Source organism: Nomascus leucogenys, chromosome 18, assembly GCF_006542625.1.
Source record: "Nomascus leucogenys isolate Asia chromosome 18, Asia_NLE_v1, whole genome shotgun sequence".
Taxonomy (NCBI): Eukaryota; Metazoa; Chordata; class Mammalia; order Primates; family Hylobatidae; genus Nomascus; species Nomascus leucogenys.
Window position 1 is genome coordinate 8218368 of NC_044398.1, and position 26023 is coordinate 8244390.

Here is a 26023-nt window from a genome sequence, read left to right on the forward strand (position 1 = left end):
TTTATACACAACCCAAATATCAAATTCAATTTTGCTATTACCATCACAATGACAATTTATCTATCATGCTTCCTATTAGCTCTTCTGTTTAGAACTCAAAAAGGAAGATCCATATATCATTTTACAGGAATTTCAGAACTACCCATTATGCTTACTATAGATAAACAAGTATTTGGTATATCCACAAATTTTACCTTCACACATCTAGAAGATGCAGCATTTGTTTAGAGGACTTTACACCACATTACTTCGCTTTTTCTCTTTTTTTTTCAAAATGGCCTCAACAATTCGCTTCACCCTGTGCACATTGCTATTCATGCTGTGACTTTGCCTTTCCTACCATCGGAGGTGGAGTCTGTTTTCTTGCCCTGTAAATCTGGGCTAGCCCTGTAGTAGATTTTGCCCTACAGAATTTCATAGAAGTGACAACAAATAACTTCCTAACCTAGAGTTTAAGAACCCTTATATTCCTCCTTCTTGGAATGTGGTACTTCAAAATAAAAAAGCCCAAGCTAGCCTTCTGACAGATAAGACCACAAAGAAGAAGACCCAGCCAACAGTACCAACTTTCTGACACAAGAACAATTCTCTGGTTTTATATACAACCCAAATAAATCAGAGAGAGTCATTTTAGACCATCTATACCCAGCTGAACCATCAGATGATTGCAGAGGAACCCTAAATGAGATCAGCAAAAGAACTGCACACTTGAGACTAGCTCAAATTGCAAATTCACAGAATTGTGAGAAAATAAAACAACTGTTTTAACCCCAAAAGTCCGAAACAATTACCTTTTTTTTTTTTTGGTGGAGGCGGTGGGGGCGTTGTTTGTTTTTCTGAGTCAGGGTCTCACTTTGTCACCCAGGCTGGAGTGCAGTGGCATGATCACGGCTCACTTCAGCCTTGACCTCTTGGGCTCAAGATATCCTCCCACCTCAGCCTCCCGAGTAGCTCGGACTATAGGCACATGCTACCTCTCACCCAGCTGGTTTTTGCATTTTTTGCAGAGATGGGGTTTTGCCGTGTTGCCCAAGCTGGTCTCAAACTCCTGAGCTGAAGCAATCCACCCACCTCAGCCTCCTGAAGTGCTAGGATTATAGGCCTGAGCCACTGTGCCCAGCCATACAATTACCAAATTTTTAATTTCTTTTATATTTTGAAAATGCAGAAAAATGACTGAATATATAAATTTAGTACTTTTCTTATGGGAAAATCATAAACAATATCACATTTACATTTAATATTTGCTTGCACCTAAATTTAAGACTTCTTTAAAACAAAATTACCAGAATTATAGTCGAGATTCAGCCATCCATCCATTTATTTATCAATCACTCTACTATGTTCCTGAACCAGAGAAACTGACCATATATCAGTGAACAAAAAAAAATTTTTTAAATCCTTGCCCTCACTTTTCACACTGGGGAGTTACAGACAACTCAATCCCAAAATACATTATTTTCTGATATATTAGTACTACAATGACATCCATAATTTTCAAGGGAAGAACATGTACAGAGAAATGTGCATATTATACTAATAAGCACTCTTACCCTCATGCCAAGCACCAAGAACCCAATCTCTTCCATTAAGGGGTACTTGTTGACCTGTTGCTGAATCTTCTCAGATGAGGCAAAAGGATCATAACTTTTTTGCCCTATCTTTACATCCATTATACAGGGCTTATTAAATTTATGGGTCACATCTTCCAGTTTTAGGTATAAATCTGTTATTAAAGAAAAATATTAATTAGTAATAGGCAAACATATTACTACTCAAGTACTTGCCAGGGAAAAACAAGATGAGAAAATCCTAAAACAGAGAAAAAAGTTAAAATAAATGTAAAGTCAATAATTATTCTTACTCTACCTAAAAAAAAACCTAAACAACAAATTTATAACAAGTATAAACATCACAGAGAAACTCTTGCAGGAGGTGAATTAAATAAATTCAACCATAAGCAAAAGACAGCAGATACAAGGTTTCCAACAATATTGAAAAGGCAATGGAATCATTTCAAAAGCTTTTCCAGAATGCATTCCCCTTGTGAATACAATTTATGCCATACGTTTCAGCAGATCTTAGTATTTTAATAATTTTTAAAAATTTATTCATTTAAAATTAGTAATAGGAATAAATCCTTCCCACAGAGTAATACAACAGAAGTACAGATTAAGAAAGGGTAAACCTATCCAAATAATGATAATTGTCAAATATACATTCAAGTCTTACCAGTTTCAAAGGAAAAATACGAATCTTCCTTTTTATTTTTTTGAGACATGGTCTTGCTTTGTTGCCTGGGCTAGATTGCAGTGGCTGATCTTGGCTCAGTGTAACCTCCGCCTCCCGGGATCAAGCAATTCTTGTGCCTCAGGCTCTCAAGTAACTGGGATGACAGGCGTGTACCACTGCCTGGCTAATTTTTATATTTTTAGTAGAGATGGTGTTTTGCCATGTCGACCAGCCTGGTCTCAAACTTCTGGCCTCAAGTGATCTGCCTGCCTCGGCCTCTCAAACTGCTGAGATTACAGGTGTGAGTCACCATGCCCAACCCATCTTGCTTTTTTTTTTTTTTTTTTTTTTTTTAACACAGGCATTCCCCAAAAGTTGGTCTGTATATCACGCTGGCATCCTGCATACATCTTTCCACGAAAAAATTAAATAGAGATTCAAATATAGTATTATAAAAGCCCCAGTTATCATACACGGCTGACCTGCTTTTAGTTTTAGTTTGAAAGCCAGGGTCCAGGTCCCCTGAGGGAAACAGTAAGGAAAGAAATTCTTCCCTCCTTTCCCGGGTTAAAGAATCGTCTTGGCCGGGCGAGGTACCCCACGCCTGTAATCCCAGCACTTTGGGAGGCCGAGGAAGGTGGATCACCTGAGGGTGAGAGCTGGAGACCAGCCTGACCAACATGGAGAAACCCCATCTCTACTAATAACACAAAATCAGCCAGGCATGGTGGCAGGCGCCTGTAATCCCAACTACTCGGGAGGCTGAGGCAGGAGAATGGCTTGAACCTGGGAGGCAGAGGTTGCGGTGAGCCGAGATCGCGCCATTGCACACTCCAGCCTGGGCAACAAGAGCAAAACCATCTCAAAAAAAAAAAAAAAAAAGAATTGTCTCAAAGTTCTGAATGAGATCATGACTCATTTTTTAGTCAGGAATGTAACAAGAAGTATTTCTCCTCAAAGACAGAAAAGATTACTATCAACCAACATGACAAATAAGGTTAGAGAAGGTGTTTATTTTCTCTGAATTAAATAAAAGAGTACCGGCGTAAGAGAAGCCTTACTCTCTGATGTCCTTTCATTATCCCCATTCCACCAAGACTAGCATAGTTGCTGAATTACAATAAAGAAGTTTGTGCTCAAACAAAAGTGAGAACCCAGTTAGGGCCTGAAAAATTTTTAAGCCCCTCAGATTTAAAAGGAATAAATCTTCTCTTTCAAAGGACAAGAGATACTTTTTATGCTTTAGTCAAAGATGAGAGCAGGGTTGTAACTGTAGAACGAAGTGAAGTTAAGCCCAAATATGACAAAAAAGTTACTGCAGTCCAAGGGAGCAGCACTGACACACCCAATGAGCCCTCCACACTTGAAAGAAGGGTTCTCCCAGACAGACACCTTCAGGATAAGAGAAAACGAAAGATCTTGACAGAGACATGAAACTGCTGTCTGTGAAAACTAATGGGACAAGTGGAAATATCCTGATCAAGGAGCTGGAACACACCCAAGCTTCTGTGTCTAAAAGATAACCACGGATGGTATGAAAGAAGAAAGAGCACAGGACAGTTACCTTCAGATTTTCTCCTCCCATCTCCAACCACCTTAAGCAAAAAGGAAGAAAACAGATCCAGCCCCACTCTAGGGCTGCATAATAATTTCAGTAAAAAGACTTGAATTCCAAATATCAGAATAAAGCTAATTAGATAGTAATACATAGTACAGTAGATCCTTGGCATTCAAAAATTTATTATCATTAATTTAGACTCAAGAGACTCCAGAAATCTTACTGGGGTAAAGTTGTATATGGGAGTATAAAGATAGTGAGAGAACATAGCTAAAAGTCACAGCATCTATATCTCACTGTAGGGTTAGTGTCTACCTGTCAACTTGATAGTGATTAAAAACAAACAACAAACTTTTTATGATAAGATAAAGATAAGAGAAGCTAGGGTACAGGCTTTGCAACTCTGAAATAAAATCTCCTATCTCTTTTTCTCTTTGAAAGGAGGAAAATACAAATGCAAACTCTATATACAGTGGAAATACAATAAATGTTTGCTGAATGAATGAGTGCCCTTCCCATTCCGATTGTCCGGTGAAACTTTAGACTTGGCCTTCCTTGCGCTATAATAAATTGAGGCACCCCTTCAGTAAATAGGGATGAATATCATGGGTTTTATTTGATATTTAGTTAGACTATCCAAATGTGTTTTTCTTTACTTTACTTTCAGGTCCTTGTTATGTTTCATATGGTTGGAATTACCAAATAACTGCTAAATTATTTCTTATTAGCCTTCAGAAATAAAACTAAGTTAAGCCTAGTGAAGAGTGGTTTGGTGTTTCCTTTCTGTTCTCTAATCTTACATTTTTTTAAGTGAAAATAAGAATTTGAGATTCTCATTTCTATCTTTCCCTCTGAGTTAAAAAATAAACATCAAAACCTGCTTTAGAGATGAAGAATTCTTATGAAAGAATGCAATACCATTTATTTCACAACTTACTGCAAGTGCTTTTGAAAAAGGTAAATAGAAAAACAGGGCATGATCTGAGCACTGAGATTTTTACTGATTTACAGGCTGTCATTAATAGAAATAAATCTGATTATTAATTCACCCTGAAAAATGCCATTAGCAAATTCTTTCCCTAGAAGAGAGCTTAATTCAAGGTAGATCAATCCTGAGACTCAGTTACTTAAATGACCAAAAACATTTTACTATAGGCAGCCTCACTTACAAAGCAATGCCAAATTCTGGATTAACAAAGGACACCTTTTCGGCTAGGCCCCTCTGGTTGTAGAGTGGAGCAGTATTTTTCCATTTCTAGGTCACAACCCATCATTGGATTATGAATTCAACTTAATAGGTTGTAACGAAGTTTCCTAAATGAAAGAGAAAAGAGAATATATGAGACTATCTCATATATATAGTAAGACTAAGTATTGTTGTCTGGGTTGGTCTCAGTCTTATAAACATTGAGTTGCAATGTAAAAATGTATTTATTACGTATCACAGACAAAGAAGTTTATTCCCCCCATGCCCTAAAGACCCAGTGTTTTCTTGTTTTTTTCCTTTTAGACAAAGAAGTTTTAAAAACACCTGACTAGATAGAATGTCACTGTGTCATTAGCATGTCTGCCTAGCTCAAGAACTATCCTCAGGCCTACAGAAGTGGTCCCTTTGCCAACACCATCATACTTTGGGAATCCAGCCCATGGCCCACAGTTACTGACTGGGGCAGGAGCAAATATCTGATACAAGCTTGGTCAGTCTTGCCAATTTGGAACTGGAATGCAGAGAAAACCTGTTGCTGACCTCTGTGGGTGATTGGTACTGTAACATGTAAGTCCCTTGGTAGGGAGGGGAGAAGTGTGGATAGCAAGGAAGGCAGAGGAGAGAAGAGGAAGGGTTAACTAAATATACAGAGAGAGATCTCCCTGGGCTTTGATAGGGTTCAGATTCTAGTTCCAGTCCCATCTTAGATGCATAGCCCTTGGCTTTCATAAGACACCCTCATATCCTTATAAGAACTTTTCCTTGTTGCTTAATCATGTTCAAGTTTATTTCTATAACTTGTGCCCAAAGAATCTTAACTGAGATTATAAAGTTTAAAGCAACTGCTTTAGAAGAAGAAAAAGGAGGCTCAAATCTCAACTCTACGATTTGCTAGCCTGTGACCTCAGGAGCACTTCTCAAAACCTTAATTATATGTAAAATGCAGGTAATTACAGACTCTACCACAGGGATATTAAGAAGACTAAATGAGATAATATACAGTAAAGCACTTAGCATAGTGTCAGTCCTCATCCCATAAATGCAGGTTACACATTCCCACATCCCCTCCAAAATAAAATTTCATACATTCCATATATAATTACTGTCAAGGCACACAGGTGAAGAAAACAGATAAAAACCTGCCTTCATAGAGCTGCTTTTGAAGAGTTGAAATCACACTACACTTAGCATAATTGCTGCTACATATTTGGTACTCACTGAATATTTATTAATTTTACCTCTAAGTATATATAAATATTAAACAAGCAAGTCACTGATAAATATTAAAACCTGCTAACCATGTTAGGTCACCAATGGGTACAGGTCTAACTTTGATACTCAGTATAAATAAAAATATAAGATGATTCCCTGGAGTCTACTCTTACCCTTCCAGATGAGACAAGCATAATAAACACAAAATTAAAAATGTATTCATAACTCAATTATGCACTTGATAATGGATATCCTCCAACCCTCAGGCTAATATCAAGCCTTAGCCTTTAGTTAAATATTAAAAAGAATACCTATATATAATAAACATCAAAACCTGCTTTAGAGATGAAGAATTCTTATGAAAGAATGCAATACCATTTATTTCACAACTTACCGCAAGTGCTTTTGAAAAAGGTAAATAGAAAAACAGGGCATGATCTGAGCACTGAGATTTTTACTGATTTATAGGCTGTCATTAATAGAAATAAATCTGATTATTAATTCACCCTGAAAAATGCCATTAGCAAATTCTTTCCCTAGAAGAGAGCTTAATTCAAGGTAGATCAATCCTGAGACTCAGTTACTTATTACATATTGATTTCATCTCAAGTTAAAGTAACTCTCTTTTGCATGTGTCATGACTGCAAAACACACTCAATCTGACCACTAACCTCAAGTATGCCCTTAAAGTTGCTCAACTATCATGATCTGTTTCCCAAATCTCCTCACTTTTCCATCCTCTGAGACTACTATTTCATCCTTCCTTCCCCCATCATCCATAAGCTCAGCTTGCCTCTCTATTTTTTTTTTTTAATTCTGAAGAAAAAGCTACAGATTAGTCAAGGTTACAGATAGTAAACATTACTACAGTAAATATGACAGCTAGGTTTTCTTTGATGCAATAGTAACATAAAAAAGATGGCGGCAAATAAATTTGTTCTAAGACTGATCCAAAAAAATCTAATGAACTAAAAATAAGATAGATTTTTGTTGTTGTTGTTGTTTGAGACAGGGTCTTACTCTGTCACGCAGGATGGAGTATAGCAGTACAATCATGGCTCACTGCAACCTCAAACTCCTGGGCTAAAGTGATCCTCTCGCTGCAGCCTCCTGAGTAGCTGGGACTACAGGTGCATGTCACCACACCCAGCTAATTTTTTTTTTTCTTTTATCTTTATTTTATTTTTGAAACAGGGTCTCTCTCTGTCGCCCAGGCTAGAGTGCAGTGGTGTGATCTTGGCTCACTGCAACCTCCGCCTCCTGGGTTCAAGCAATTCTGCTGCCTCAGCCTCCTGAGTAGCTGGGACTATAGGTGCCTACCACCATGGCTCAGCTAATTTTTGTATTTTTAGTAGAGACAGGGTTTCGGCCAGGCTGGTCTTGAACTCCTGACCTCAGGTGATCCACCCGCCTCAGCCTCCTAAAGTGCTGGGATTACAGGCATTAGCCACTGCACCTGGCCTAATTGTTAAAATTTGTTGTAGATATAGGGTCTTGTTATGTTGCCCAGGCTGGTCTTGAACTCCTGCCTTAAGCAATCCTCCTACCTTGGCCTCCCAAAGTGCTGGGATTACAGGTGAGAGCCACTGCACCTGGCAAGATAGATGTGTTCTATCTGGAATAGTTTAAGTTCACTCTGTTCAAGGTCAGGAATATAAATTAGACTATATTAATATGATGTTTGGAAAATATCTTGTAAAATAATTTTAATATGATTATTTCACATGATGTAGTTTACAAGTAAAGGCAGAATTTTGAATATTAGAATAGAGCTTATTTTTACATATCTATATACCCCTCATAGACGTGTGTATCATAAAGATAGCACAATTAACTAGATTTACTTTTATAACTCTAAAACTCTATTTAGGACTCTTATGAAGTGAGTCCTGCAGAAGTCTAAGGACTGGCACTTGTAAACCCCAGATCTAAGACAGAGAGTCTGTAAAGCTTAGTGCTGGTACTTGTATAATAAATAAAAGGATATCTACTCTTCATAAATATGTGGAGTTCATTTCAAGAGGTAACAATGTTTAGAAATAAAGTTACGTTTAAGAGGCTATGGTTAATAACCTATCATTTATTAATTTATAGAAAGTATATAAAGAATTTCTATAGTGCCTTAATTTTTCTGAGGTAAAGATCATGAAAATACCACGTGTTCAGAAATATAACACTTCCTGCTGTTTTAAGCAGACTACATAAGATCACTCTGTGGCTTTACCAAGGATATTGTTTTCATGCTCAAAATATTTATATATTGCATGATGCTGATGATAGTATGAGATTGTATTAGGTTAAGTGAAGTAACTCAGGAATGGAAAACCAAACGTCATATGTTCTCACTCATAAGTCAGAGCTAAACTATGAGGATGCAAAGGCATAAGAACAATACAATGGACTTTGGGGATTCTGGGGAAAAGGCGGAAGGTGGGTGAGGGATAAAAGACTACACACTGGGTACAGTGTACACTGCTCCAGTGATGGGTGCACCAAAATCTCAGAAATCACCACTAAAGAACTTATTTTTGTAACCAAATGCCACCTATTCCCCCAAAACCTATTGAAATTTTTAAAAATTTAAAAATAAAGATTACACAAGGTTACTATGAATGAAACTTTTCTATCTTGTTAAACATATAATTAAATATAATTATCTTAAACATAAGTCAAATATACATATTGTTTTATAAGTGTTAGGTACAAAAAAACTTCCTTTAGCTAGTTTTCTACTGCTAGTCTTGATACCCTAAGAAAAAGAGGCAAAAAGAGCCCTACAGAAAAATCTCGAAAAATCTACAGATAACTAAATAGTAAAGATAAATAACTAGTTCCTGTAAAGGGAAGACAACAGGGAGGGCATTTAGGGAATTGAAAGAATACTTATTTACAGCCCCTTAATCAATATTGTTGATTTCATAAATTATGAAAATATGGGTTTCAAATTTCATTAAGGTTTTCCTCACCTTATCTGGAAAATCTACTAGGTATTAGCTACCATCTTGATTTCTAAACCTCACAAAAAAGAAGGAAAAGCCAGATGAAGAGCCACTGCCCAATTATGAAGCCAACTGGAAAAACAGATGATATGGTTTGGCTCTCTGTCCCCAACCAAATCTCATCTCTAATTGGAATCGCCATGTGCTGAGGGAGGAACCTGTTGGGAGGTGACTGGATTATGGGGCATTTTCCCCCAAGTTGTTCTCGTGATAGTGAGGGAGTTCTCATGAGATCTGATAGTTTTAAAAGTGGCAGTTTCCCCTGCACTTTCTCTCCCCTGCCGCCATGTAAGACGTGCCTTGCTTTCCCTTCACCTTCCACCATGATTTTAAGTTTCCTGAGGCCTCCTCAGCCATGCAGAACTGTGAGTCGACTAAACCTCTTTTCTTTATAAATTATCCAGTCTCAGGCAGTATCTTTAAAGCAGCATGAAAATGGACTAACACAATAAGACCTTTCTTTTCCACATCAATCTTCAGCTATTCCTGAGAACAATACAAGTTGAAAGCAGAAAGAATAACAAGTAGAGACCTTCGGTCCCCAGATTAGGGGTGAAGGAAGAGGGATGCAACAGACATGTATGTCAGCTTGTTTCAGTTCATGCCTCCTGCAACATGACTAATAGCTAGCTCCAGAAAACTACCAATCAATCAGGCTAGAGATTACATTTTGAAAACTCTCAATTTTTTCAAACATACTCGATGTTATACTTTTCTATCCCTCCAAATAATTATATCCAACAGTTTTTGATGCTACATGTATTAGCCTTTTATGTGTTTATACACAGGTACAAAAGATATTTATTATATATAACTAGCATGAAATGTTCAAAGATAATTGCCAACAAATGTTATATTTTTAAAATTCCACTGCTCGTGTTCTAAAATTAGATAATTGTGATGATTGTATAATTCTGTGAATATACTAGAAAACGCTGAGTTGTATGCTTTAAATGGATCAGTTTTATGATATGTAAATTATATCTCAATAAAACTATCATAACAAAATTAAAAGAAAAAACCTCATTGGTCAGAACATTCTTATTCTTCAAATTATTATATGATAATTTGTTGAACAAGTTGGCTTTCAGCATTTTACTACTTTGGATTATTAAAAACAGTATCAGCTTTATAAAACTCTACCCTGAACACATAAGAAAAGACACCCAAACAACAAGAACAAAAACCAACAGGAAATAATGTCATTAGTTTAAGACTACATAAAACACAGTAATGAAAACCGTAATATTCTACTAAAACTCAAGCAAATATGTTTTCATGATCCTGTGAGCTAAACATGTACATAAGTTTGTCATCTTCTATTTCTTTCATTTGCAATTAAAAGGATAAAAACAGAAAGATGATTCTATGAGGTTGCTAGTAAAATCAAAAGAAAACAATCTGCATGGTCCAACAGTTTTGTCCCACTTCTTCCAGAGCTAACAAAGTAGGAAAGAAGTAGAAAATCCCTTGAGGCAACTGTTGGTACTACTGGACCACTCTGTTATCATATATACTTTATTCCTTGTCCTTTTTTCCCTTCAGTTTACATTTTCTCCTCTCTTCACTCAGCTTCCTCACTTCATCCTCTCATCTTAGTAGCACCAATATCGCCATTTATTTTCAAATGAGAGAATTAGAGTTTATAAAATATTTTCACATAAGATAACATGCATCTTTACAACTTGGTGGTATTACTTTCTATTTGCAGAAGAAAAGGTGGAGCTCAAAAAGATTACTGAGTTAGCCAAGTTCATAACATTTGTAAATAACCAAGATAGAGGCCAAATATTTTTATTTCAAAGTTACTGCTCCTCCTATATTAGCATAGCTGAACTTCAAGATTATATAGTATTGAAGACCGAAAAGGTTGATTACTAGCAATCCCTTGATTATTTAAATCATATGCTAGTAATCCTAAACTAAAAATGCTGTCTTTAATTAAAATGTTTCTTCTCTTATCCAAATTCTTTCTGTATACTCTATTCATAGTAATTATGCTGTATTTGCTAGTTATTCTACTCTTTCCAAACAATCTTTTAAACTAAGCATTTAATTACCTAGATTTTCAATCAAACACCATCCTCAGCAACGTTCATTAATTTTTCAGCGTCACTTTACTGAGGAATAACGATTTACTCTAAATTAACAACAATCAGTAGCAAAGTTCATTGGACTCTAGATAGTGTACCTTCTCCTTTCCTTTATCCCATTTATAGCATTCCTGAAAACTTCCACTTACAGCAAAGGGGGAAAAAAAGGAAGGCATTAAATGGGTGTGCGAGGGATTATATAGGGAATGATGACCAAAGGGCAATCATAATGACTTGTAAACTAATTTAAGCAAAATGTTGATCTGAATCATAGACAAATAGATATAGTTAGGACTAAAAAGACCTGTAAGCCCACAAAAAAGAAGGAAGGAATTAAGGGAGGGAGGAAAAAAGATAGTTAATGGAGCTTCAGCTCACTTTTTTTCATATAATTAAAGTACAGAGGAATCGTAAATACTCAAGGGAGCCATCGATTTACTATTAGCAAGCTGAGAATACTCACAGAGAGATACCAGGGTTCCCTATTAGTGAAACCTGGCACACAAAGTCATTAAGTTAAAGGAAGACAAGAACTGACAAAAGGAATAGGCAGGCTCACACTGGAATCCCCTTCTCTTTCAGTCCTCAAAGTGTGGTTCAAGAACTATCCATATCAGAAACACCCATGGCTTTTATTTAACAGGCATATCACTACACTCCAACATAGACCTGTATAAACAAAATGTCTGGGAGTTGGGCTTATATATTTGCATTGTAACAAGACCATAGGTTATTTTTAAACCCACTGAAGTTTGAAGCCCTTTCCCCTCAATTCACCTTTGTCAGTGGTCAGTCAGTCAAGCTGCTTGTTTAATTAAATTGTGTCTGTTTTGGCAAAGGCCTTCTGGGGGCAAATACTGCTTCAGGTATTAGTTAATCTTAAAAAAGAGAAATTCTGTGCCTTTATTTAAGTCATTTTATTCTCTATGAAACTTACCAGTGTTTTTCAAAAGACTGTAATTTAAAGCCTGGAGGCGAGGGATGAAAGAATAGGATAAGAGACAGGGAGGAAGTCATGCAGAGACAATATTTTTCTTGATTTTTAAAAAATTACTCAAAATGGGAAAAGAAACTGCACAATAAATTAGGACAGAACATCTGCAAATTAAGACAGTATTAAGTATATATGCTTCCATTCAACTATAAGAGATTAGCCGTTTACCTGTATATGCCATTTTAAAAATGGTTATGAAAACAAAAGTATTAATAAGTTTCATTTAGTGAAAGAAAGATTAGAAAGCAAAACATATATATTTTGTGTTTTTATAATACATACGCAGTTAAATTTTAATTTTACATAAGGCCTTTAAAGAAGCTACACTCATGAATTAAAACTGAAAGATAATTTTTATGACAAGATTACCGTTTGGTGCAGTGGGAGGTGACCAGATGCCATAATATTTTGGCAAATATTTTCGTAGCTCTAGAAGAACACCATCAAAACAGTCAGCAGCATAAACCTGAAACAGAGAAATATAACATTGCTAGGTTCTTACAATGCTTTGTAACTGCCCTGCACATTTCTCAAATAAAATATATTATGTTGAATTATAATTCATCTGGTATGGCTTCAATTGCAAGTAAATTTGGAACAAGCAAAAAATATTACTGTGTGTCTCCAATGAGTAACTATGTATTTAGAGTATACTCTTCTTGATTATCTAATTCTAGCCTTTTACTATCCTTGAACTATTTTACAACTTTGTAAGTTATAGATACTGATAGCAAATGCAAAATAACTCTTGTCCATAAACATGCAAACAAATTCTGGCCAGAGGACGTTCTTCTGACTTTCCTCCATGCACCCTGAGAGGAGGAAATGTAGTGGCAATATGAAAATTCACATCAAACTTCCATTATTCCACATAAATGTGTGTTTCTTTAACTTCTCTTTTGAACAAGTTTTAACATCTATCTGGTTCCCTCATTAAATAATATGTTAAAGCAAATCTTTAACTCATATTTATTTTATATCTACATGGTGATTTTTGCTTTTATCTTCTTTTTTTTTTTGAGACGGAGTCTCGCTCTGAAAAATCCTTCAACACAATGTAAGTCTAATTGCTGTTCATTTAATTCCTTGATTTCTAACCATTAATAATGCTAAAATATATTAGAAAATTCTAATATCCTAGAACTAGATTCTAGTTTTCCTAGAAGAAAAGAGATAATATTTTTTGTTTACAAAATGGCATGTAAGACATTTTATCCAATGAACTTTTCCTAAATATTCTCTACCTAATTGTCTAAAATCATTGAAGTTTACTGGTGTAAAATGCTTACAAAAACTTAATATTAGAATCTAATTATATATGCCAAACCATATTTATGTCAAGTAGCTGTATGCAACATAATTCTTCAGAATAAACTCAAGTGTGGCAGACTCTTGGCAGGCCAAATATCCAAGTGGTACATTGTATTTCCCAGATTCCCCTGTTGAAATGTTAGAAGTGATTCATATTAGTCACTTCCAGGCCAAGGTAATTTAGAGTAAGTATACCTGAACGTCCCCCTCCATTCCTAGCTCAATGACCATGGGTGCAGTGCTGAGGATGAGCTAATTACAAGACGGAGGAATGAAGTAGATCTCTGTGTACTGATCTAAAGAACTCCACGCTATATTTATAAATGAAAAAGATAAAAGGCATATGACATACAAATATATATAGCAGGTCTATGAAATTAAGTAAGATACATATGTGTGTATCATCTCTGTAATGGCACAGAAAAAATTACAAATATTCATTTGAAACTACTCATAGTTTAATTCTGGAACGGAAATGAAAGAAAGATAAATTTTCTCTTCTTATTTAGAATATTTTTTAAAAGTCGTGGGACTGGTGTTTACTACAACATACCAGTCAAGATAACCTAAAAACCTTTCTTTTTTCTGTGTGTGTTTTGTTTTTTGAGACGGAGTCTCGCTCTGTCACCTACGCTGGAGTGCAGTGGTGCAATCTCAGCTCACTGCAAGCTCCACCTCCTGGGTTCACGCCTTTCTCTTGCCTCAGCCTCCCAAGTAGCTGGGACTACAGGCGTCCGCCACCACGCCCAGCTAATTTTTTATATTTTTAGCAGAGACGAGGTTTCACCGTGTTAGCCAGGATGGTCTCGATCTCCTGACCTCGTGATCCACCCGCCTCAGCCTAAGATAACCTAAAAAACCTTTCTATCTTGAAACGTAGAATAAAATATAACAAACATTTTCTTAAATGCATAGCTGAGCTCTCAAGGAAAAAAAAGGGAATTCTTCTTAGTTTTGCATGCTTATGAACCAAAAGTGTTAACCCGAGCAGTGATGTTTGGGCTTCACAGAGGTTCACTCAAGACCTGAATCAAAGGATCTCAGAACTCAGGGATGAGGCAGAGCTGAGGACAGAGTTACTATACTGAAACATGGAGAGTAAATAAAATGCAAGATCTTGAAAAATAAAAATCTTGGCTTCCTTCTCTCTCCCCCAACCACTGAACTCCAAGAATGCTGGCAGCTAAGCTTACAGAAAAAAACAGAAAAGCAGCAAACAAACAATATTAGGAAAGAAAAGCGAATCTCAACTGATAGAGCAGAATTTTTTTTTTAATACTAGGAAAAGCTTTGTCAAGAGGGCAATTTGTATTTAAAAAATAATCTAGGCCAGGCATGGTGGCTAACGCCTGTAATCCCAGCACTTTGGGAGGCTGAGGTAGGTGGATCACCTGAGGTCAGAAGTTCCAGACCAGCCTGGCCAATATGGCAAAACCCTGTCTCTACCAAAAATACAAAAATTAGCCGGGCTGGGCAGCATGCACCTGTAATCCCAGCTACTCAGGAAGCTGAGGCAGGAGAATCACTTGAACCTGGGAGGTGGAGGTTGCAGTGAGCAGAGATCACGCCACTGCACTCCAGCATGGGCAACAGAGCAAGACCATGTCTCAGAAAAAAAAAGAAAAGTAATCTAAATATATTGTACTATCACATTAACAAATAAAATAAAAATCTGAAGAACTTCAAGAAATCAAATCACTGGTTAAAAATCTATCCTTCCCAGGAAAAAATGAAAGAAAGAAAGTGCGAAAAAGAGGAATGAAAGAAAAAGAAAGAGGGGGGTGTTCCAAGATGGTCGAATAGGAACAGCTCTGGTCTGCAGCTCCCCAGTGTGATCGACACAGAAGACAGGTGATTTCTGCATTTCCAACTGAGGTACCTGGTTCATATCATTGAGATTGGCTGGACAGTGGGTGCAGCCCACAGAAGGCGAGCTGAAGCAGGGCAGGGCGTTGCCTCACAAGGGAAGCACAAGGAGTTGGGGGATTTCCCTTTCCTAGCCAAGGGAAGGCGTGACAGACTACCTGGAAAAATGGGACACTCCCATCAAAATACTGCACTTTTCCCAAGGTCTTAGCAACCGGCAGACAAGGAGATTCTCTCCCATGCATGGCTCGGTGGGTCCCATGCCCACGGAGCCTTGCTCACTGCTAGCGCAGCAGTCTGAGATCGAACTGCGAGGCAGCAGCCTGGCTGGGGGAGGGGAATCCACCATCGCCGAGGCTTGAGTAGGTAAACAAAGAAGCTGGGAAGCTCGAACCGGGTGGAGCCCACTGCAGCTCAACAAGGCCTACTGCCTCTAGACTCCACCTCTGTGGGCAGGGCATAGCTGAACAAAAGGCAACAGACAACTTCTGCAGACTTAAACGTCCCTGACAGCTCTGAAGAGAGCAGTGGTTCTCCGGGCATGGTGTTTGAGCTCTGAGAACAAGCAGACTGCCTCAAGTGGGTCCCTGACCCCCGTATAGCCTAACTGGGAGACATCCCCCAGTAGGGGCCAACAGACACCTCATATTGGTGGCTGCACCTCTTGGACAAAGCTTCCAGAGGAAGGATCAGGCAGCAATACTTGCTGTTCTGCAACATTTGCTGTTCTGCAGCCTCCACTGGTGATACCCAGGCAAACAGAGTCTGGAGTGGACCTCCAGCAAACTCCAACAGACCTGGAGCTGAGGGACCTGACTGTTAGAAGGAAAACTAACAAATAGAAAGGAATAGCATCAACATCAACAAAAAGGTCATCTACACCAAAATCTCATCTGTAGGTCACCAACATCAAAGACCAAAGGTAGGTAAAACCACAAAGATGGGGAGAAACCAGAGCAGAAAAGCGGAAAATTCTAAAAATCAGAGCGCCTCCTCTCCTCCAAAGGATCACAGCTCCTCCCCAGCAATGGAACAAAGCTGGACAGAGAGTGACTTTGACAAGTTGATAGAAGTAGGCTTCACAAGGTTGGTAATAACAAACTTCTCCGAGCTAAAGGAGGATGTTCGAACCCATTGTAAGGAAGCTAAAAACCTTGAAAAAAGATTAGATGAATCGCTAACTAGAATAAACAGTGTAGAGAAGAACTTAAATGACCTGATGGGGCTGAAAACCATAGCAAGGGAACTTCATGATGCATGCACAAGCTTCAATACCCAATTTGATCAAGTGGAAGAAAGGGTATCAGTGATTTAAGATCAAATCAATGAAATAAAGCAAGAAGACGAGGTTAGAGAAAAAAGAGTAAAAAGAAATGAACAAAGCCTCCAAGAAATATGGGACTATGTGAAAAGACCAAATCTACATTTGATTGGTGTACCTGGAAGTGATGGGGAGAATGGAACCAAGTTAGACAACACTCTTCAGGATATTATCCAGGAGAACTTCCCCAATCTAGCAAGGCAGGCCAACATTTAAATTCAGGAAATACACAGAACACCACAAAGATACTCCTCGAGAAGAGCAACCCCAAGACACATAATTGTCAGATTCACCAAGGTTGAAATGAAGGAAAAAGTGTTAAGGACAGCCAGAGAGAAAGGCTGAGTTACACACCAAGGGAAGCCCATAAGACTAACAGCGGATCTCTCAGCAGAAACCCTAAAGCCAGAATAGAGTGGGGACCAATATTCAACATTTTAAAGAAAAGAATTTTCAACCCAGAATTTCATATCCAGCCAAACTGAGCTTTGTAAGTGAAGGAGAAATAAAATCCTTTACAGACAAGTAAATGCTGAGAGACTTTGTCACCACCAGGCCTGCCTTACAAGAGCTCCTGAAGGAAGCACTAAACATGGAAAGAAACAACCAGTACCAGCCACTGCAAAAACACACCAAATTGTATAGACCATCAATGCTATGAAAAAACTGCATCAATTAATGGGCAAAATAACCAGCAAACATCATAATGACAGAATCAAATTCACACATAACAATATTAACCTTAAATGTAAATGGGCTAAATGCTCCAATTAGAAGACACAGACTGGCAAATTGGATAAAGAATCAAGACCCATTGGTGTACTGTATTCAGGAGACCCATCTCACGTGCAAAGATGCACATAGGCTCAAGATAAAGGGATGGAGGAGGATCTACCAAGCAGATGGAAAGCAAAAAAAAAGCAGGGATTGGTGGAGCCAAGATGGCCGAATAGGAACAGCTCCGGTCTCCGGCTCCCAGCCCCAGCGACACAGAAGACGGGTGATTTCTGCATTTCTGCTTGAGGTACCGGTTTCATCTCACTAGGGAGTGCCTAACAGTGGGTGCAGGACAGTCGGTGAAGCGCACTGTGCGCGAGCCGAAGCAGGGCGAGGAATTGCCTCACTCGGGAAGCGCAAGGGGTCAGGGAGTTCCCTTTCCTAGTCAAAGAAAGGGGAAGCAGACGGCACCTGGAATATCGGGTCAGTCCCATCCTAATACTGCGCTTTTCCAACGGGCCTGGAAAACGGCACACTAGGAGATTGTGTCCCGCACCTGGCTCGGAAGGTCCTATGCCCACGGAGTCTCGCTAATTGCTAGCACAGCAGTCTGAGATCAAGCTGCGAGGCGGCAGCGAGGCTGGGGGAGGGGCGCCCGCCATTGCCCAGGCTTGCTTAGGTAAACAAAGCAGCCAGGAGGCTCGAACTGGGTGGAGCCCACCACAGCTCAAGGAGGCCTGCCTGCCTCTGTAGGCTCCACCTCTGGGGGCAGGGCACAGACAAACAAAAACTCTGCAAGAACTTCCACAGACTTAAATGTCCCTGTCTGACTGACAGCTTTGAAGAGAGTAGTGGTTCTCCCAGCACGCAGCTGGAGATCTGAGAACGGTCAGACTGCCTCCTAAAGTGGGTCCCTCACCCCTGAGCAGCCTAACTGGGAGGCACCCCCCGAGTAGGGACAGACTGACACCTCATTCAACCCGGTACTTCTCTGAGACAAAACTTTCAGAGGAACTATCAGACAGCTGAATTTGTGGTCTCACGAAAATCCGCTGTTCTGCAGCCACCGCTGCTGACACCCAGCCAAACAGGGTCTGGAGTGCACCTCTAGTAAACTCCAACAGACCTGCAGCTGAGGGTCCTGTCTGGTAGAAGGAAAACTAACAAACAGAAAGGACATCCACACCAAAAACCCATCTGTACATCACCATCATCACAGACAAAAAGTAGATAAAACCACAAAGATGGGGAAAAAACAGACCAAAAAAACTGGAAACTCTAAAAAACAGAGCACCTCTCCTCCTCCAAAGGAACGCAGTTCCTCACCAGCAACGGAACAAAGCTGGATGGAGGATGACTTTGATGAGTTGAGAGAAGAAGGCTTCAGACGATCAAACTACTCTAAGCTATGAGAGGAAATTCAAAACAACAGCAAAGAAGTTAAAAACTTTGAAAAAAATTAGAAGAATGGATAACTAGAATAACCAATGGAGAGAAGGGCTTCAAGGAGCTGATGGAGCTGAAAGCCAAGTTTCGAGAACTACGCGAAGATTGCAGAAGCCTCAGTAGCAGATGCGATCAACTGGAAGAAAGGGTATCGCTGATGGAAGATGAAATGAATGAAATGAAGAGAGAAGGGAAGTTTAGAGAAAAAAGGATAAAAAGAAATGAACAAAGCCTCCAAGAAATTTGGGACTATGTGAAAAGACCAAACCTACGTCTGATTGGTGTACCTGAAAATGATGGGGAGAATGGAACCAAGTTGGAAAACACTCTGCAAGATATTATCCAGGAGAACTTCCCCAATCTAGCAAGGCAGGCCAGCATTCAGATTCAGGAAATACAGAGAACGCCACAAAGATACTCCTCGAGAAGGGCAACTCCAAGACACATTATTGTCAGATTCACCAAAGTTGAAATGAAAGAAAAAATGTTAAGGGCAGCCAGAGAGAAAGGTCAGGTTACCCACAAAGGGAAGCCCATCAGACTAACAGCTGATCTCTCAGCAGAAACTCTACAAGCCAGAAGAGAGTGGGGGCCGATATTCAACATTCTTAAAGAAAAGAATTTTCAACCCAGAATCTCCTATCCAGCCAAACTAAGCTTCATAAGTGAAGGAGAAATAAAACACTTTACAGACAAGCAAATGCTGAGTGATTTTGTCACCACCAGGCCTGCCCTAAAAGAGCTCCTGAAGGAAGCACTAAACATGGAAAGGAACAACCGGTACCAGCCACTGCAAAAACATGCCAAATTGTAAAGACCATCGAGACTAGGAAGAAACTATAGCAACTAACGAGCAAAACAACCAACTAACATCATAATGACAGGATCAGATTCACACATAACAATATTAACGTTAAATGTAAATGGGCTAAATGCTCCAATCAAAAGACACAGACTGGCAAACTGGATAAGGAGTCAGGACCCATCAGTGTGCTGTATTCAGGAAACCCATCTCACGTGCAGAGACACACATAGACTCAAAATAAAGGGATGGAGGAAGATCTATCAAGTAAATGGAAAACAAAAAAAGGCAGGGGTTGCAATCCTAGTCTCTGATAAAATAGACTTTAAACCAACAAAGATCAAAAGAGACAAAGAAGGCCATTACATAATGGTAAAGGGATCAATTCAACAAGAAGAGCTAATATCCTAAATATATATGCACCCAACACAGGAGCACCCAGATTCATAAAGCAAGTCCTGAGTGACCTACAAAGGGACTTAAACTCCCACACAATAATAATGGGAGATTTTAACACCCCACTGTCAGCATTAGACAGATCAACGAGACAGAAAGTTAACAAGGATATCCAGGAATTGAACTCAGCTCTACATAAAGTGGACCTAATAGACATCTACAGAACTCTCCACCCCAAGTCAACAGAATATACATTTTTTTCAGCACCACACCACACCTATTCCAAAATTGACCACATAGTGGAAGTAAAGCTCTCCTCAGCAAATGTAAAAGAACAGAAATTATAACAAACTGTCTCTCAGACCACAGTGCAATCAAACTAGAACTCAGGATTAAGAAACTCACTCAAAACCGCTCTACTACATGGAAACTGAACAACCTGCTCCTGAATGACTATTGGGTACATAATGAAATGAAGGCAGAAATAAAGATGTTCTTTGAAACCAACGAGAACAAAGACACAACATACCAGAATCTCTGGGACACATTCAAAGCAGTGTGTAGAGGGAAATTTATAGCACTAAATGCCCACAAGAGAAAGCAGGAAAGATCCAAAATTGACCCCTAACATCACAATTAAAAGAACTAGAAAAGCAAGAGCAAACACATTCAAAAGCTAGCAGAAGGCTAGAAATAACTAAAATCAGAGCAGAACTGAAGGAAATAGAGACACAAAAAACCCTTCAAAAAATTAATGAATCCAGGAGCTGGTTTTTTGAAAAGATCAACAAAATTGATGGACCGCTAGCAAGACTAATAAAGAAGAAAAGAGAAAGAATCAAATAGATGCAATAAAAAACGAAAAAGGGGATATCACCACCGATCCCACAGAAATACAAACTACCATCAGAGAATACTACAAACACCTCTATGCAAATAAACTAGAAAATCTAGAAGAAATGGATAAATTCCTCGACAAATACACCCTCCCAAGACTAAACCAGGAAGAAGTTGAATCTCTGAATAGACCAATAACAGGTTCTGAAATTGTGGCAATAATCAATAGCTTACCAACCAAAAAGAGTCCAGGACCTGATGGATTCACAGCTGAATTCTACCAGAGGTACAAGGAGGAACTGGTACCATTCCTTCTGAAACTATTCCAATCGATAGAAAAAGAGGGAATCCTCCCTAACACATTTTATGAAGCCAGCATCGTCCTGATACCAAAACCTGGCAGAGACATAACCAAAAAAGAGAATTTCAGACCAATATCCTTGATGAACATTGATGCAAAAATCCTCAATAAAATACTGGCAAACCGAATCCAGCAGCACATCAAAAAGCTTATCCACCATGATCAAGTGGGCTTCATCCCTGGGATGCAAGGCTGGTTCAACATACGCAAATCAATAAATGTAATCCAGCATATAAACAGAACCAAAGACAAAAACCACATGATTATCTCAATAGATGCAGAAAAGGCCTTTGACAAAATTCAACAACCCTTCATGCTAAAAACTCTCAATAAATTAGGTATTGATGGGACGTATCTCAAAATAATAAGAGCTATCTATGACAAACCCACAGCCAATATCATACTGAATGGGCAAAAACTGGAAGCATTCCCTCTGAAAACTGGCACAAGACAGGGATGCCCTCTCTCACCGCTCCTATTCAACATAGTGCTGGACGTTCTGGCCAGAGCAATCAGGCAGGAGAAGGAAATAAAAGGTATTCAATTAGGAAAAGAGGAAGTCAAATTGTCCCTGTTTGCAGATGACATGATTGTATATCTAGAAAACCCCATTGTCTCAGCCCAAAATCTCCTTAAGCTGATTAGCAACTTCAGCAAGTCTCAGGATACAAAATTAATGTACAAAAATCACAAGCATTCTTGTACACCAATAACAGACAAACAGAGAGTCAAATCATGAGTGAACTCCCATTCACAATTGCTTCAAAGAGAATAAAATACCTAGGAATCCAACTTACAAGGGATGTGAAGGACCTCTTCAAGGAGAACTACAAACCACTGCTCAATGAAATAAAAGAGGATACAAACAAATGGAAGAACATTCCATGCTCATGGGTTGGAAGAATCAATATCGTGAAAATGGCCATACTGCCCAAGGTAATTTATAGATTCAATGCCATCCCCATCAAGCTACCAATGACTTTCTTCACAGAATTGGAAAAAACTACTTTAAAGTTCATATGGAACCAAAAAAAGCCCGCATCGCCAAGTCAATCCTAAGCCAAAAGAACAAAGCTGGAGGCATCACGCTACCTGACTTTAAACTATACTACAAGGCTACAGTAACCAAAACAGCATGGTACTGGTACCACAACAGAGACATAGATCAATGGAACAGAACAGAGCCCTCAGAAATGATGCCGCATAGCTACAACTATCTGATCTTTGACAAACCTGACAAAAACAAGAAATGGGGAAAGGATTCCCTATTTAATAAATGGTGCTGGGAAAACTGGCTAGCCATATGTAGAAAGCTGCAACTGGATCCCTTCCTTACACCTTATACAAAAATTAATTCAAGATGGATTAAAGACTTATATGTTAGACCTAAAACCATTAAAATCCTACAAGAAAACCTAGGCAATACCATTCAGGACATAGGCGTGGGCAAGGACTTCATGTCTAAAACACCAAAAGCAATGGCAACAAAAGCCAAAATCGACAAATGGGATCTCATTAAACTAAAGAGCTTCTGCACAGCAAAAGAAACTATCATCAGAATGAACAGGCAACCTACAGAATGGGAGAAAATTTTTGCAACCTACTCATCTGACAAAGGGCTAATATCCAAAATCTACAATGAACTCAAACAAATTTACAAGAAAAAAACAAACAACCCCATCAAAAAGTGGGTGAAGGACATGAACAGACACTTCTCAAAAGAAGACATTTATGCAGCCAGAAAACACATGAAGAAATGCTCATCATCACTGGCCATCAGAGAAATGCAAATCAAAACCACAGTGAGATACCATCTCACACCAGTTAGAATGGCCATCATTAAAAAATCAGGAAACAACAGGTGCTGGAGAGGATGTGGAGAAATAGGAACACTTTTACACTGTTGGTGGGACTGTAAACTAGTTCAACCATTGTGGAAGTCAGTGTGGCGATTCCTCAGGGATCTCGAACTAGAAATACCATTTGACCCAGCCATCCCATTACTGGGTATATACCCAAAGGACTATAAATCATGCTGCTATAAGACACATGCACACGTATGTTTATTGCGGCACTATTCACAATAGCAAAGAGTTGGAACCAACCCAAATGTCCAACAACGATAGACTGGATTAAGAAAATGTGGCACATATACACCATGGAATACTATGCAGCCATAAAAAATGATGAGTTCGTGTCCTTTGTAGGGACATGGATGAAACTGGAAAACATCATTCTCAGTAAACTATCGCAAGGACAAAAAACCAAACACCGCATGTTCTCTCTCATAGGTGGGAATTGAACAACGAGAACTCATGGACACAGGAAGGGGAACATCACACTCCGGGGACTGTTGTGGGGTGGGGGAGGGGGGAGGGACAGCATTAGGAGATACACCTAATGCTAAATGACGAGTTAATGGGTGCAGGAAATCAACATGGCACATGGATACATATGTAACAAACCTGCACATTGTGCACATGTACCCTAAAACCCTAAAGTATAATAAAGAAAAAAAAAAAAAAAAAAAAAAAAAGCAGGGATTGCAATCCTAGTCTCTGATAAAACAGACTTTAAACCAACAAAGATCAAAACAGACAAAGAAGGCCATTACACAATAGTAAAGGGATCGCTCAATTCAACAAGAAGAGCTAACTATCCTAAATATATATGCACCCAATACAGGAGCACCTAGATTCATAAAGCAAGTCCTGAGAGACCTAAAAAGTGACTTAGACCCCCACACAATAATAATGGGAGACTTTAACACCCCACTGTCAATATTAAGACATATCACCGAGACAGAAGGTTAATAAGGATATCCAGGAGTTGAACTCAGCTCTGCAACAAGCAGACCTAATAGACATCTACAGAATTCTCCACTCCAAATTAACAGAACATACATTCTTCTCAGCACCACATTGCACTTATTCTAAAATTGACCACATAATTGGAAGTAAAGCACTCCTCAGCAAGTGTAAAAAAACAGAAATCATAACAGTCTCTCAGACCACAATGCAATCAAATTAGAACTCAGGATTAAGAAACTCACTCAAAACCGCACAACTACATGGAAACTGAACAACTTGCTCCTGAATGACTACTGGGTACATAACGAAATGAAAGCAGAAATAAAGATGTTCTTTGAAACCAATGAGAACAAAGACACAACATACCAGAATCTCTGGGACACATTTAAAGCAGTGTGTAGAGGGAAATTTATAGCACTAAATGCCCACGAGAGAAAGCAGGAAAGATCTAAAATCGACACCCTAACATCACAATTAAAAGAACTAGAGAAGCAAGAGCAAACACATTCAAAAGCAAGCAGAAGGCAAAAAATAACTAAGATTAGAGCAGAGCTGAAAGAGACAGACATAAAAAACCCTTCAAATAATCAATGAATCCAGGAGCTGGTTTTTTGAAAAGATCAACAAAACTCATAGACCGCTAGCAAGACTAATAAAGAAGAAAAGAGAGAAGAATCAAATAGACGCAATAAAAAATGATAAAGGGGATATCACAACTGATCCCACAGAAATACAAACTACCATCAGAGAATACTATAAACACCTATACGCAAAATAACTAGAAAATCTAGAAGAAATGGATAAATTCCTGGACATATACACCCTGCCAAGACTAAACCAGGAAGAAGTTGAACCCTCTGAATAGACCAATAACAGGCTCTGAAATGGAGGCAATAATTAATAGCCTACCAACCAAAAAAAGTCCAGGACCAGATGGATTCGCAGCCAAATTCTACCAGAAGTACAAAGAGGAGCTGGTACCATTCCTTCTAAAACCATTCCAATTGACAGAAAAAGAGGGAATCCTCCCTAACTCATTTTATGAGGCCAACATCATCCTGATACCAAAGCCTGGCAGAGACACAATAAATAAAAGGGAATTTTAGACCAATACCCCTGATGAACATCGATACAAAAATCCTCAATAAAATACTGGCAAAACAAATCCAGCAGCACATCAAAAAGCTTATCAACCATAATCAAGTCGGCTTCATCTCTGGGATGCAAAGCTGGTTTAACATACGCAAATCAATAAACGTAATCCATCACATAAACAGAACCAACGACAAAAAAAAACGATTATCTCAAGAGAAGAAAAGGCCTTCGACAAAATTCAACAGCCCTTCATGCAAAAAACTCTCAATAAACTAGATATTGATGGAATGTATCTCAAAATAATAAGCTATTTATGACAAGCCTACAGCCAATATCACACGGAATGGGCAAAAGCTGGAAGTATTCCCTTTGAAAAGAATGGTGAGAGAGGGCACAAGACAGAGATGCCCTCTCTCACCACTTGATTCAACATAGTGTTGGGAGTTCTGGCCAGGGCAATCAGGCAGGAGAAAGAAGTGAAAGGTATTCAGTTAGGAAATGAGGAAGTCAAATTGTCCCTGTTTGTAGATGACATGATTGTATATTTAGAAAACCCCATCGTCTCAGCCCAAAATCTCTTTTTTTTTTTTTTTTTTTTGAGACAGACTCTTGCTGTTGCCCAGGCTGGAGTGCAGTGGCGCGATCTTGGCTCACTGCAGGTTCCCCCGGGGTTCACACCATTCTCCTGCCTCAGCCTCCCAAGTAGCTGGGACTACAGGCGCCTGACACCTCGCCCGGCAAATTTTTTGTATTTTTAGTAGAGACG

At 38.8% G+C, this 26023-nt stretch overlaps 1 protein-coding gene across 2 annotated transcripts in view; it reads right to left on the reverse strand.

Annotated features, from left to right (window-relative positions):
* IPMK (inositol polyphosphate multikinase) overlaps positions 1-26023 on the reverse strand; it is an 82392-nt gene that overhangs the window by 26157 nt on the left and 30212 nt on the right. For both annotated transcript variants that reach the window (XM_004093040.3, XM_030798008.1), the window contains exons 3-4: positions 12665-12761; positions 1554-1726 (exon numbers count right to left, since the gene is read on the reverse strand). In XM_004093040.3, coding sequence (XP_004093088.2) covers positions 1554-1726; positions 12665-12761 — 270 coding nt within the window. The remainder of the gene's footprint in view (positions 1-1553; positions 1727-12664; positions 12762-26023) is intronic.